General features: G+C 43.2%; 1 protein-coding gene across 4 annotated transcripts in view; it reads right to left on the bottom strand.

Annotated features, from left to right (window-relative positions):
- Nucleotides 1-355: 355 nt before the first annotated feature.
- Fndc3b (fibronectin type III domain containing 3B) overlaps nt 356-15616 on the bottom strand; it is a 284468-nt gene continuing 269207 nt past the window's right edge. For all 4 annotated transcript variants that reach the window (XM_005069755.4, XM_013113104.3, XM_040754602.1 and 1 more), the window contains 3 exons: nt 14460-14626; nt 12110-12237; nt 356-3823 (listed from right to left, as the gene is read on the bottom strand). In XM_005069755.4, the coding sequence (XP_005069812.1) occupies nt 3512-3823; nt 12110-12237; nt 14460-14626 (607 nt within the window). In that variant the 3' untranslated portion in view covers nt 356-3511. The remainder of the gene's footprint in view (nt 3824-12109; nt 12238-14459; nt 14627-15616) is intronic.

The following is a 15616-nucleotide window of genomic DNA, read 5'->3' as shown; positions in this document are numbered from 1 at the left end:
TCATCACGGGGCAGCAAACACTCAGTCATGGGTGACACAGGGAAACCTGTACTCCTGACTTCTAGCAGCAGATAAAGTATTAAGCTAACAACTAAGAATGCACAGAGACTGACTAAAGAAGTAGTCTGGCTTTGAGTGACTTTGAGATCTCAGTGATGAGACTGAAGGAGGTGCTCCTGCAAGACCTCAACCACCATGAAACAGGTGACAGCGAGCATCATGTACTATGTCACCTGCTTGGTCTCACCTGCCTGGCTGCTCAAGACACTTACATAGGAACTTTTTGAGATGTTAAGTGTTTAAGAGGAACAACAAACAAGGTAATCCTACTCAAGGCTGAACAATCCTACTTAAGTCAGAAAGAATTAAAACATTTATTGGGCATAAATATATTACATATACACTACAGATACAGTTAGGTATTACATATAGCATAGTATTTGCAAAATCTATACATTAAAATTGATATGGCAGTTTTAATACAATGTATATGAAATAATCTAAAATTTACAAGACAGGAAAACATGATTATTCTTTCTTCTAAAGTTGAAAAGCTTGGAATGTATGTCCAACAGTGAGGTAAAACATCTCGTCTCTCAATTTAAAGAATTGTGCAAGGGTAACATTCAAACACATTCTATTAGGGCACTTTTCAATTTTGACACAAATACTGAATGATTGTAGCCAAAGAAACACGGCTAGAAAATGTCAACATCTCAAGGTCGATAAGAACAAGGCAGGTAATATGCAAAATATCCTTTAAAAAAGTTTTGTTAAACATTTTCATTGAGGACAAAGGGCAGTTTGCTTCAGATGACTGGAATTTCTGTGTCAGGGATGCGTGTGACATACAGAGAAGCGTCAGAGCATCAGAAAGTCACTCACTCACACCTACATATGGCAAAGGGCAAAGGGGAGGTTAACAGAACACTTTATCTTATTGTTCCTTTGTAATGACATATATATATAGTTATATATCCACAGCACATATACAGACTTGTGATAGAAAATAGTGCCATGTAGAGGAATCATTTCCTGACTGAAGAGATTAGAATGGAGAGCAATAGAATAAAGTGCTGTCTGCTCGTGTGCCACACACTTCAGCTCTCTGATGGTCACAGGGCACGGGAATCTCCGGAAGATCAAATGTTCATAGAGATTTTGGCCGGAACTATTATTTCCGTTAAAACCTTTCAACTGAGTCAGAGACTTCTGTACAGCAGCAGTGCTGAAGTGTTCCAAAAAGAAGACTCTCTCCACAAATAGCTTTAAAAATTATTCCACTGAATGTGCTTTCACCTGCTTTAACGGTCTAGGAAAGTGCAGATGTAATGTCACAGTGGGTCAAACGACACATTTAGATGAAAGGATGAGTTTCTGAAGGCCAGAGCTTTGGCAAAAATATATTTACCTTGATACCATCAGTTTACAAGTCTAATTACACTAACTATTACAATCAATAACAAAATACAGAGCTCTCTAGTACGCGACTACATCGATAGAGGCACACAATAATGCATTGATCTCAGCACTCTTCTGAGAGATGGTTATGGTTTTCTGGGTACATGTAAACCTTTCAATCACTGATAATAGGATTTTTTTTTGGCATTTAATGAGTTAGATGCTCTTCTTACCTTTAAAAACACAAGAAAATGTCAGAAGGTTAATACTACAGATGCTGCCAAGGAACAAAACTGACCTAAAATTACAAAAGTATAAAACACACAAAATATAACATGCTACGAGGGCAAATTAGTACATAAGTACATTTTAAAAATTTTACAATAAATAAAGATTGCACTGTAATTGGCATTTAAAGTACTGTATGCAGAATATAGTATAAATAAACCCAAAACAAAATAATGTTGGTTTCCCCATGACTTTGGTATGGGAATATTATAAGCTAGTACAGGGTACTTACTGCATCATAGACAACATAGACCAAGCACAAAACAGCTATGATCAAGAAAAACCAAGGAGCAAAAATATACAAAAAAACCAGGAACAGGGGGATCGGCTGTGTCTGTTGCACCCTTTTGGAATACAGTTGCACCTCCAACTCTTAAGTGTCCCTGAGGTACTCGAACATTGTGGACTTCATGTGAGTAATCCAATGACTTTGGGTTAGAACTGATTTTCTCATGACGACATGAACATGCGAGAGTAACGCTTGCGCTCCAATAGCACCAGTGGATCCAAGACCTCAAAGCACTTACAGATACTGCACCGCCATCTGATTTGATTTCTCATGCATGGGAAAACAGGCACAGAGAGTCACAAAGCAAGCTAGTGACAAATCCAGGGAGAGAATCTTATAAGCTCTTTGGCCCCAAACACACTGTGCTTACAGCCAGTTATTACCCCCTCTCTACATGTGGCCAGATCAAGCCCCCAGAAACAGAAGGACAAATGTAGATGGTTCCCTTGTGGGCTTTATCAGAAAGATTTGTACCTAATGCTACATTAGCGTTTTGGGCACTGGAATAAGGTATTGAACTTCATTCATTTCAATGACACCCCAGAGAATAGCCAACGGTAAATCTTTCAAAAATAATGGGCCAACATGTAAGACAGCTCACAATTATGAGGCATTCAACTGCCATGAGTTCTCGTCACATAATTCTGGTCAAACATAACAGAATATAATAACTCTACTGATTAGAAGTAGCTATATACAAAGACAGACAGGCAAGTTAAAGCAGCTTTTAAAGTAGCTGAACAGGAAATAACTAACTATTGCACAATGCCCTCTTAAAGTTACTGCTATGGACGTGGAAATCTACAATGCTCCATCACTTATAGGTGCATTTGGTTATGTGATTTCTTAGACAGGCAACTCATAGTGTTAAAATCATATGGGACACAGAGTAGTAAAACATTTAGATTAAAGTACACACTTGGACTTAAATGAGCTAAACAGTTACCTAACTGAGTGATGATAGGATGGTCTAGGTGGCCTCAGCCGAAGGCACACATGTTCTGCATGTTCTTGTGTGGCACTACTCTGACAACAGCGAAATCCCAGCCCTGAACTCCATACACTGTGATTCGGTTTACAGATATAGACGATCTAGAAGTGACTGTGAATATAAATTACTAAACTGGAACACACAAAATAATCAAAAGGCCTGCAAAAGACATCAGTGGAAACAGAATAGAAGCATACTGGAAAGCTTGAAATGTAAGCTCACTGGGCACGCTGGGTGCTTTGGGTACACTGGGCTCACTGAGCACTGGGCGCACTGGGCTCACTGGCTCTTGGTGGCTGGTGCTTTCCTGCTTCTCCCTTCTCCTCTTATTTATTCCTTTATTATTATTATTATTTTTTTTTTAAAAATCCAGTTTAACCTCTTCCTAGTTTTGCATCTCAAACAGGTGCAGGCAAACACTGACTGTTTCCCCTAGCTAAATCTGTAAAACAAGAAAAGTATATAAATCAAAGAACAAAAGGCTCTGAGTAAATGTGTATTAAAATGTGTGGCGTTCCGTTCACACCTCTAGTCTGCTGGATTTATTTCATTAAGAAGTACTGCAATATAAAGGCAAATAAAATGGACAAGGACGCGAAGCCAAGCACAATGAGGGCAGCAAACTGTTCATCAGTGGGCATCATGCCCTTCATTTTCGGATCGTCCATGCTCCCCATGTCTCCTGTCAGCATGACCTCACGTTGTTGTAACACAAAGGCCACAGAGGGGCTGAAGGCTCCACTGAGCTCCTGGGAGGTGTCCACACAGCGGCGACATGCACACACACGGAACCTGTAGTCTGTGTTGCTCTGGAGGCCTGAGATTTGGAATGTGGCTTCTTCTCCCTTGTACACCTTCAAAAAAAGGAAAAGTTACAGATGAGTAACTCAGAACATTGTGGCTGCCACAGAAAATATTGTGTACACCCGGAGTCTTGTGTGCAAATAGACGCTTAACAAAAAACAGCATTATGCTCTTAGGGAACCCCCTGTGAACTTACTTGGAACAAAGGGCAATTTAAACTCTAGTGACTTGACTTTGCCAGAAGCGAATGTAGCTAATGTGTTAAGTAATACAGATACAGAGATAAATTTCGGCAGTGCTGGCTGCCTATTAGAAGAGGCTTAACACCAGCCGCTCTATCTTTTCATCTCAGGACAAATTACTATTTTAAACTGAAGCAATAACCCTGACACTGGTAACAAAACAAAAAGTTTCTCATTACCCCCACTTTTTTTTTTTTGACAATAGGCTATCAGGGACATTCAATCTTCTGACACTGTGACATGTTATTTATGAAGTTCACACTCCAGAACCATGCAGTCGAGTTACAAAAAGCGAAACAAAAAACAAAACAAAACAAAACAAAACCCACTCTCTCTTTCCTACAAAGTATTAAGAAAGTTTGTGAGTTTGTGGTGCACCTCTTGCTGTCCTCTGCCCTGGGCCACAGGTTCACCACATCTACAGCTCACACATGCAACGTGGCCCCAGTCAAGATGACCCCCTCCCTCCAGGTAAGCTCCACAGCCTTCCAGTTCTGCAACTTGCTTTGCCTGAGGTATAAGTTCACACATTATATGCACACACAGAAAAAGAAACACACACAGGGACAGAGAGAGACACGCACAGACAGCAACAGACACTTTCTTTCCTTGATTACTCTGGACGCTGTACTACATTGGTTTATTCAGGGACATTTGGGTTGCACGCAGTGTGTGTGTGTGTGTGTGCGCGCGCACGTGTGCATGTGACGGATATTTCTGTGTAGATCTGAGATTTAACTTTCATCTTTTAGGGCTGATACTGAAAAGCAGAAAGGCTGTATCTCAAAGCAGGTCTACAACCCACGGGAAGTACTAAAGCCTTGCACGCACGGCACCAGCCAGAGCCAGATCCCCGCACCTGTCCACATCACCGCACCTGTCCAGGTCCCTACACCTGCCCTGCTGCTCCTGCCTTCACTGGTTCCTGCACATTCCTCACGTACCTCATGCATCGGTACAAACAACATCTCCTACAGTGGCTTTCTATACCCTTTCATGTGTGTATATGTCACGTCTCTAACCCTTTTGTAGAGATGGGCACACCCTCTTTCTATAGCCTTTCATGTGTGTATATGTCCCTTCTCTAACCCTTTGTGTAGAGATGGGCACACCCTCTGCTCTGATTTGTAGACTCTGTAGAGCAGTGGTTCTCAACCTTCCTAATGCTGTGAGTGGTGACGCCCGCTCTAGAATCTAGATCTAAGTTCTCTGGTAGATATATGTGTTATGAAAATTTACTTCTCAGTAGTTTTGTGTTTTGCCTATCTGAAGGTATCCTTTGATGCAGTTCAACATTGAAAAATTAATATTGAAGTCAGGTGTGGTGGCACGCACCTTTAATCCTAGCCATCGAGGAGGCTGAGGCATGTGGGTGGATCTCTGTGTGTCTGAGGCCAGTCTGATCTACATAGCCAGTTCCAGATGTCAAAGTTACACAGTAATAGGCTATTTCAAACAAACAAACAAAACAAAACACAAACAAACAGATGCATCTGACTGAGTGGTTTCTTTTAGTATCCTATGAGTATAACCAGTCTGCTCTCTCCCATTAAGGACCGGGGATTCTGAGCTATGGCCTGCCTCTTAGACCCTAATGTAATCATGGAGAGGCTTACTATTCCAGGGATTTGAAACTCAGTTTGTTTAGGAATGATCATGTGTCAAATCAGCTGGCTAACAGGAGGCTCAGGAAACCGAGGAAGGAGGCTTTGTGGAGAGCCAGCCATTAGGGGTGTGGTATAGATTCTTAGAAAATGTCAAGGAAATAATACATTAAAATTATATGAAAATTTATAGATTGCATCAGACTTAACAAATACAGATGGGGGTGGGGCTGCAACTAAACAAAGTCGGTAGCATATTTGGCGAAGAAGTGATTTAAAAAGGAAGTGGTACTAACTGACCCCTTTCTAGAGGACCTTGCATCTCCCCTGATCTGCAGGACAATCGCCTGCAGCAGGGGACTGTGGGGATCTAGTACACAGCACTTACAGCAGGGGACTGTAGGGATCTAGTACACAGCACTAACAGCAGGGACTGGAGGGATCTAGTACACAGCACTAACAGCAGGGACTGTGGGGATCTAGTACACAGTACTTACAGCAGGGACTGTGGGGATCTAGTACACAGCACTAACAGCAGGGACTGGAGGGATCTAGTACACAGCACTAACAGCAGGGACTGTGGGGATCTAGTACACAGTACTTACAGCAGGGACTGTGGGGATCTAGTACACAGCACTAACAGCAGGGACTGGAGGGATCTAGTACACAGCACTAACAGCAGGGACTGTGGGGATCTAGTACACAGCACTAACAGCAGGGACTGGAGGGATCTAGTACACAGCACTAACAGCAGGGACTGTGGGGATCTAGTACACAGTACTTACAGCAGGGACTGTGGGGATCTAGTACACAGCACTAACAGCAGGGACTGGAGGGATCTAGTACACAGCACTAACAGCAGGGACTGTGGGGATCTAGTACACAGCACTAACAGCAGGGGACTGGAGGGATCTAGTACACAGCACTTACAGCAGGGACTGTAGGGATCTAGTACACAGCACTAACAGCAGGGGACTGTAGGGATCTAGTACACAGCACTAACAGCAGGGACTGGAGGGATCTAGTACACAGCACTAACAGCAGGGACTGTGGGGATCTAGTACACAGTACTTACAGCAGGGACTGTGGGGATCTAGTACACAGCACTTACAGCAGGGACTGTGGGGATCTAGTACACAGTACTAACAGCAGGGACTGTAGGGATCTAGTACACAGTACTTACAGCAGGGACTGTGGGGATCTAGTACACAGTACTAACAGCAGGGACTGTAGGGATCTAGTACACAGTACTAACAGCAGGGACTGTAGGGATCTAGTACACAGTACTTACAGCAGGGACTGTGGGGATCTAGTACACAGTACTAACAGCAGGGACTGTAGGGATCTAGTACACAGTACTTACAGCAGGGACTGTAGGGACCTAGTACACAGTACTTACAGCAGGGACTGTGGGGATCTAGTACACAGTACTTACAGCAGGGACTGTAGGGATCTAGTACACAGTACTAACAGCAGGGGACTGTAGGGATCTAGTACACAGCACTTACAGCAGGGACTGTGGGGATCTAGTACACAGTACTTACAGCAGGGACTGTAGGGATCTAGTACACAGTACTTACAGCAGGGACTGTAGGGATCTAGTACACAGTACTTACAGCAGGGACTGTAGGGATCTAGTACACAGTACTTACAGCAGGGACTGTAGGGATCTAGTACACAGCACTAACAGCAGGGACTGTGGGGATCTAGTACACAGTACTTACAGCAGGGGACTGTAGGGATCTAGTACACAGCACTAACAGCAGGGACTGTGGGGATCTAGTACACAGCACTAACAGCAGGGACTGTAGGGATCTAGTACACAGCACTAACAGCAGGGACTGTAGGGATCTAGTACACAGCACTAACAGCAGGGACTGTAGGGATCTAGTACACAGCACTAACAGCAGGGACTGTAGGGATCTAGTACACAGTACTTACAGCAGGGGACTGTAGGGATCTAGTACACAGTACTTACAGCAGGGGACTGTAGGGATCTAGTACACAGCACTAACAGCAGGGACTGTAGGGATCTAGTACACAGTACTTACAGCAGGGGACTGTAGGGATCTAGTACACAGTACTTACAGCAGGGACTGTGGGGATCTAGTACACAGTACTAACAGCAGGGACTGTAGGGATCTAGTACACAGTACTTACAGCAGGGACTGTAGGGATCTAGTACACAGTACTTACAGCAGGGGACTGTGGGGATCTAGTACACAGTACTTACAGCAGGGGACTGGAGGGATCTAGTACACAGCACTTGCAGCAATTAGCTGAAGGAAAGCTCAAAGACACTGACTAGGGGTGTACAGCATGTCCGTGGGCACCAATGCCAGTAGTTCTTATGAGCTGCCATAAAGTCACCAGGGCCTCGGGCTGTGCTTGTGCAGGGTGATTTCCCAAGGGGTTTTGAGAATCCGCACAGGTGGCACTGGCTGGTCATGTCTCATATCCATTTGTTCTTATTCACTCTCAAAGGGGCCTCATTATGGGCCTTTTCTCCTGCCTCAACTCAATTTAAGAGGCGATGCTCCATTTAAGATTTTCTTATTGAAGTCACCAATCATAATATTGTAAAAATAAGTTTATATGTGGAATTATTTGCTTTTTTTCCAAAGGTTATTTTTGTTCTTGATCTGGTGCTATATTTTAAACTCATTTAAAAATGTTTACTCCAAACAAGAGGGCATAAAGCAATACCCAGATAACTGAAGTGAAGAATCCAAGAGTTTTGCTTCGGAGCAACAAGCCGTGAAGCTGAAATCCCCAAACAACAGCTTTTAGGGGAGGGGCATCCAGCACAGTACTTGCTGGACTGCTTAAATACCACCGCTCCCCCCTTATGGTAGAGCCACACGTTCCCCTGTCATGACTGAATGGACATCACACTGGAACAATCCAAGTTGCTGGGTTATTAACTGAGGCTTGGCAAAATGAATGAATTCTCCCAAACCCTAGGACCATGGGAGGCAGGTGTGTCCTCAGACATCCTGACTCAAGAGGGAATCTGCTAACCTGTAGACCTCTCCTGGGAGGGAACAGTGGTGGGCACCACCTATGCTACAAAGAAGACAGACGCAGCAAGGGTGCTGGGAAGATACTGCTATCTGCCTATGGGAGTGCATTTCTTCAATAGTCAGTGCCAACAGGACAGCCCCATAATGCAGGGCAGCTAGGAGTATCAACAACCCTGGGCTCCATACCCGCACTGCAGGAAATAAAACAAATTCAGTTTATATGAAATTTCAAGCAGGTATGTATGCAAGCATTGTTCTGGTTGAAGGAGAAGTGGTCTTTAAGAAAAACTAATAGGGGACTGCAAACTTAAAAAATTAGTAAAATAAATGATAGCTTTGAAAGATATTTATTTTGATCTATTTTGTTCTTGTTTTGGGTTTGAAACATAGAAAACTTTAGGTGATTAAAACAGCTTCGCAGTTATGTGTCCAAAGCCATTGAGACATATGCTGGCCCTGGTATGTGCTTTAAAATGATGTTAGAACCATATAGTCAACAGAAAATACGCCCTCACCATGCCCCTTGTGACAACATGAAGGATCAGTATCCACATCAGTGCTGTATTCTGAAGATGATACAAAGTCAACATATGTTTATAGACATGTGTCAACTAATTGATATGGAGATGTGTCAACTAATTCAAGGTGGGCTCAGAGGTTTTATAACTGCAAGAAATCGGAGCAATAATTATTAGTAGGAAATGTTTTCTTGTAATTTGTCAACTCTGTTCTTGTCTTCAATGCTCACACGCACTATTTTTTTGGTAAAGACTATTGATGTCTGAGTAGGGATCTGCATACTTCTGCTTCATTTTTTTGTGCTATGCAAAGCCATAAATGAGATGCATGTACATAGAGACATTTTCACCCTTTCAAGAATGTTTTACAGTAATGCAATCAAGAAAATGTAAAATTCTTTAAAAACACTTGGAATGTTTAAGTGGCAGAAAGACAGACACACACACACATTTGAATGTAGAGTGAAGTGTCAGTAAGGATTTGGTAGTTAGTTAACACATGACTGTGTAGTTATTAAAACAGCTGCCTGTCCATTTCATAATGATAACAAAGGAGAGGAGAACAAAAGGGAAGCTACAACCAAACAAACTCAAGACAGGAAGGGCACTGGACCTGCCTGTCTAGTGGAATCAACATCACTATTCTTCCCATTACAAAGTAAACTCATCCCTGCAGGTGCAATTACCCAGCTCCCTGGACACTGCCTCTCCCATGTTTGCAGGAAGCATTTACTGAATACCTGACTATGTGGCAGGCTCAGAAAACAAAAACTGAGTCACCCAAGCCCTCCTATTAATGGATCCCATGATTAGCGTTGTAATGGAGGCATATGCAGTGTAGCACCCGGGCCTTGCCTCGGCTGTGGTTGCTGTGCAGTAACAATTACCTCCCATTTGCTTTGGCTTTGCTGCTATGAATTCAAAGCCTGCTGTCTATTATTCCAAACATTACACAAATAGCCTTCATTCCCTCTCTCAAGTCAGAACAAGAAAAAGCAATACTCAAAACACCACATTCAAGTTCATGCTTACTGAATAGGGGAAGGAAAGGGAAAAAAAAGGAAACAAAATCCCCAAACCCAGTATAAACTGTCCCTTATCAGCCATGCTAACTGTGGCTTCTTACGTCACTACTGCCCTTACTCATTTCTTGGTAAAAGTGGGACATCTCTATTGAAGTCTGTCCTAAAATGCTACATTCTTGATAATAAACAATTGATGGTAATAAAAATATTCTATGGCAAATAAATGACTATACATCTTACCAGTATTTAGTAGTCATATATCCATGGGTCTAACCATGTAGCACTGAACAGTGGGTTCAAAAAGGATAATCTGATAAAATCTAAATTACTGCATAGATTAGTCTTCATTCTGTCAATGGTGAATGTGTACAACGGTGAACGTGTACAGAAACTGAACACACAGTGCTGCCCTTGCTCTGCAAAGCGGCACTCACTGCACGCTGAGAAGCAGAACATTCTTTTCCAAGAATACTTAGAAAGCAAGGTATGTGGAACAAAAGGTTTTAAAAACACAGCAGCAAACGTGATGAATGTCCTGTTGAGGAATGAACCGCTGTCAAGTATGAAACAGGAAAGCAAGTCCTTTCCTAGCACCCTTGACACGGTGGATGGGACAGGCTTATAATGAAATCTCCCTGGAGAGAACTCTTCTGGTAAGCTGAGCAGTGACATGTGAGCTGACTAACTCAGATGTTAAGGGGAACAGAATGAGACAGGAAGGTAAAAGGGAAGCCCAGGGCCTTTGTTCCCTTGTGAGAGGTATGATGGAGGCCTTGGTGACATCGTCTGCTCATGGGAATCAATCCTGGCAGATGTCAGACTGAAGATAAAGTTCGTGCAAGATGTGGTTAAAACAATTGTCATTATCTGATGCTCACATTAGCAAATGTATCAAAATGTCAAGTAACTTCTTTGGTATTTTAAGCATATTTTGTTTACAAGAATTTTAAAAATTATTACACAAAACACCAGCAAGCAATTTAAGGGAAACGCTGAGTCAGATTTTCTTTTCTTGTGTGCATCTGAAGACTCAAAAGGCTGAAACAGTAGCCTTTATCAACAATGCCAACATTTCCCAGGACAGGTGACATTGACTATCACCCTTAGGAGTTCAATAAAAATGGATTATGAAGTGTGCCAAGCATCACTTTCCTGATGGAACACACAGTCTTATGCCCCAATTTCACCAAGCAGTTGCTATGTTCCAGGGGACTTCATAGAAACCCTACAGTCTCTGAACCCGTTATAGTCAGTGACCAGATAAGGATCACGAGGTGTGAAAAAAGGTAAATACAAATTCAATGTCTGGCAATGAGGATCGTCTCTTTGCTTGAATAGGTTTGACTATGACCCACTGACTTTGACACAGGCCATGTCACCAGGAGCCTGAATCCACATCTGGCCATCTCAAATTAGAACCTGAATTCTATCAGGTTTCCATGTAATGGATATGTATACTAAAGGGTGACAAGAAGCAACCCTGAACTTCCGAGTCACAGGCCTTAAAGTCATCTCCCTTCCTTTCAGTGTCACTTCTGTAACAGAGGCAGAGGACACAGATTTTGATGGTTAAGATCCCTTCCTCTCTGGGGTCATTTCGGTTTCCAATCACACGAAGACTGATACGAGCATATTTTATGATATTAAACAAACACATCACTTGAAATTCCACCCAAGTTTATACTTGGGAACTAAGATAGGAAGAATACCACCAGATAGGAAATATAACAGAAACGATATAAGCTGGTGTCAGGCTGTTTCATCCACTGACTTTTAACAAATCCACAGACTTACTGCATCAAGGCAAGCAGCCAGTCTGATGCATTTGAGCAGCACATGCGTAGACAGTGGTCCACAGCTGTGCTCAAGGCAAGCATCCAGCCTGTTGCAGAATGGTGGCACATGCGCAGACACTGGGCCTTACCTGTTTGTACTCAGATTCTCTTCCGACCAATACCTGCAGGACGTAGTTAACAGGGTCGCCTTTCATCGGTGGTACCGTCTCCCATAAGACTTCACATGAATTTCCTTCTAACTGTGTCACTCGAGGTGCTGCAATACAAAACCATACACCCAAGCTCAAAACTCAAAGTCTCACACCAGCGGTCCATATTCTAGTGATGCTTGTGAGACTCAGGGAGAATGCGATGGTGCTTCCATCCAGCCTGAGAGGGAGCAAACCCTGCTGGGAAAGGGGAGTTACTCCAGGACCAGGAAGCCCATTCACAGCACATCTTCTCACTAGCTCATTAATGAGTTGATGGCCTGGGTCACAGCTTGCTTATTTATTCATCTATCTACCTACCGGCCGACCTACCTACCTACCTACCTACATACATACATACATATCTACATACAAACATACCTACCATGTGCCAAGCACTTTAGGTGTCTTTAAGGATAGTAAGCTTAGGTAAAGAAGGAAAGAGCACAGTATGGGTACAGGAAGACACTAAGCACGTGACCAACTTAACACAGGAGGCAGAGGTGGTGCCAAGCAAAAACTCAGACAGCAGGCAGCCCTAAGGCTTTAAAACACTGTCCTACATTTATACATCAGTTTGTTCATCTATGGGATCTATCATGAATATTTAAAGCCAAATTAGTGTGTAGTGAGGTCCTCCCCTGCCCAGAACACTGTGCTGGAAAACTAAATAAGGAATCTCACCAGACTAAGCAGACCTCCAACCAAAAGAGCAATTTTATGAATCTAGGAGCCAGAGGAAGAGCCTGGTCATGGGGTATTCAAGGAGGACATTGCCCCCCATGAGGTAAAAGCACTATGGGATCCCTTATCCAAACTCTGTAGAGCAGTTCTTGGTAAGGATCACTCTGAGAGGCACTGGGAGCACTCCTGATGTCAGGCTGGTAGCAATTGCCTCTGAAACACTTGCTGGGCACCCAAATCAGTGAGCCACAGCATGCTCAGGTTCTAGCTTTTCTTTTCTTTGGGGTGGGAGGTTAAGACAGGGTTTCTCTGTGTAGCTCTGGCTGTCCTGGAACTTGAGTTGTAGACCAGGCTGGCCTTGAACTCAAGAGATCCACTTGCCTCTGCCTCCAAAGTGCTGGGTTTAAGCCTGTCTCTGCCCCCCAAGTGCTGGGTTTAAAGGCATGCACCACCAAGCTTGGCGGATTCTGTCTCTTATAAAGTCCAGAAGCAAAGATGTACCCAAGGGCTGGGCATTTATTGGCCAAGTGGCCCAGCACACATCATAAAGGGCACATGACACACAGAGGGCACATGACACACAGAGAAGTGGCCAAGGTGTCTGTGGGAAAGGGGAGCAGGGTGAAGGTACATAGGTACATGCCACGAAGTAGCCCTGGAAGGAGTTACAGCAACCCGGCAGACCTCAAGCCAGACAGTGACCCAGGTTCTGATGGCCCCTTTTCTGTAACTGACTGTGCTCTAGATGCAGGGGCAAATACAGAGGGATCTTCTCCACAGTGAGTACCCCTGCCCCTCCACAACACCATCAACATCTGGGCCATTTTGGGCAACAGCTGGCTGAGACCATGCTGCTTTGTTTAAGGAGAAGCTCCAGGAACCCGTGTGGGAACATGACTTCTGGTGAAAAGGACAAGGCTCAGGAGCTCAAGTGCAAGCTTGGGCTCTTGTCACTATCAGCCCTACTCTGTGACTGGAGACGTGGCAGACTTGGAGCACTGGCCCAGCAAGGGTAGCTCTTCTACCCTCCTTGAGAAAGATGGGAGACTTATTTATTTGTTGTCTTAGCACTTCTGCAGGACCCGATTCCTCCAAGGATTAAAGCAGGAAACCTTGAAAACGTTAGGAGAAACACTACAGTCACTATTATGAGTTCTTAACAGCGCCCTCCATGGAGAGGATACGCTCCCACAGGGAAATGCCGATGTTGCCTCATTCATGCTCTACTTTCCAGGCACCAAAGTCACCCAGAGATGAATGCCAACCTCTGAATGTCTTTAGGAAAGGAGATGTGGAAACCATATTTGACAATTTTTTTTCTTAACCCATCTCTCACTCACTCCTAACACACAGACTGCCACTGTCCTCAGTTCCTTGTCCAGTATGTTCAGGGATGAGAATATACTACATTATTTGCAATAAACAAGTATGTAGAATACAGTAGTCCGTACATATAGGCATTTTCTCCTGATAACCCACCACACAGCTTTCTTTCTTTTCTTTTCCTTTTTTTTTTTTTGAGAAATTTTGATTTCATCTTGCTACTAGAAATATGAAGCATGCGCTTATTGTCAGAATTGAATTTCCTAGGTCTACTTCCACACACCTTTGAGGGTGGGAGGGACACTTTTGGTTGTGCTGAAGGTATAGGTTTCTGAGAAAGGTCCCTCTCCTGCTTCACTCGCTGCCTGGATTCGGAAGGAGTAGCAGGTGAATTCAGTCAGTCTCTGGACCTTGTAGGTGTGGCTGGGTCCTCTGTAGATTGAGATAAACCTAGATAGAGAGAGGGGCAGAATCCATTAGCCACCTGAGTTTCTTGTGATTAATTGTGAGGCAGACTCACGGAAAGATGGGGCTAACTTGATAAATGCGACCAGTTACTATGTTCAGTGCAGTTCAATGCTCAAGGAATGTTTATATAAAAGAAAACACACAGTAAAGCACATGCAAAGAGTAGTAACTTTCAGAAACATTAGTGGTTCATGTTTTTATTTACTAATAACAAGCAGAATTTTCAAGTGTTTCATTATGGCTAGTGGTAACTCACCTTCTATTATGTACTTGGCCATGAAGTTACTATTCAATGGGCATTTGAGAAATAAGATGCCTATTTACTCAGATATTTGAAATAATAGAAGTTTAGGAAACTCTTTAAATGTTGATCTTTATTAATACAAGACCTAAGCTGGCAAAAAGACACCTGTGATTAGGCATCTTTGAGAAAGTACACAAAAAGACAAAAGGTAATGTGTTCACCGGGGCAATTAAAATAACAGAAAAAACGCCATGGGCCAGCCAGGCGGTTTTGGCTGGCAGATTTTGGTTTCTTCTACCATTTGGTCTGAAACTATTTCATATTTCTTTGCTAATTACTTTTTAAATCTTAATTTACTCTGTGTGTGTTTGTGTGTGTGTGTGTGTGTGTGCGCGCGCGCGCACGCGCGCGCGCTTCATGTGAATGCGGGCACGCACGGAAACCAAAGCACAAGTCTCAACTGTATAGATGGCTCTCGATACCCTCCTTTATGCAGGCATGTTCAGCAAGTGTGCCTCCTGACTGAGCCATCTTACTGGCCCTTAATATTATTCTGAAACATAGTTACCTAAAGTGTGACTCAAAAAAGTAATACCTCGTGCTTTAGGTATTTTCTCAGCATATCCTGAAAATAACTTTTCCCCTCCAGTGAAGCCGGACCACCTAGAACTACAAATATAATTTCATCACTTAACTGTATGATTTTTCAAAAACAATGTGATTTCCCA

Source organism: Mesocricetus auratus, unplaced genomic scaffold (assembly GCF_017639785.1).
Source record: "Mesocricetus auratus isolate SY011 unplaced genomic scaffold, BCM_Maur_2.0 Super-Scaffold_100011, whole genome shotgun sequence".
In the NCBI taxonomy this organism is placed as follows: domain Eukaryota; kingdom Metazoa; phylum Chordata; class Mammalia; order Rodentia; family Cricetidae; genus Mesocricetus; species Mesocricetus auratus.
The sequence above is the reverse complement of the archived record's forward strand: the minus strand, read 5'-3'. Positions and strand labels throughout refer to the sequence as shown.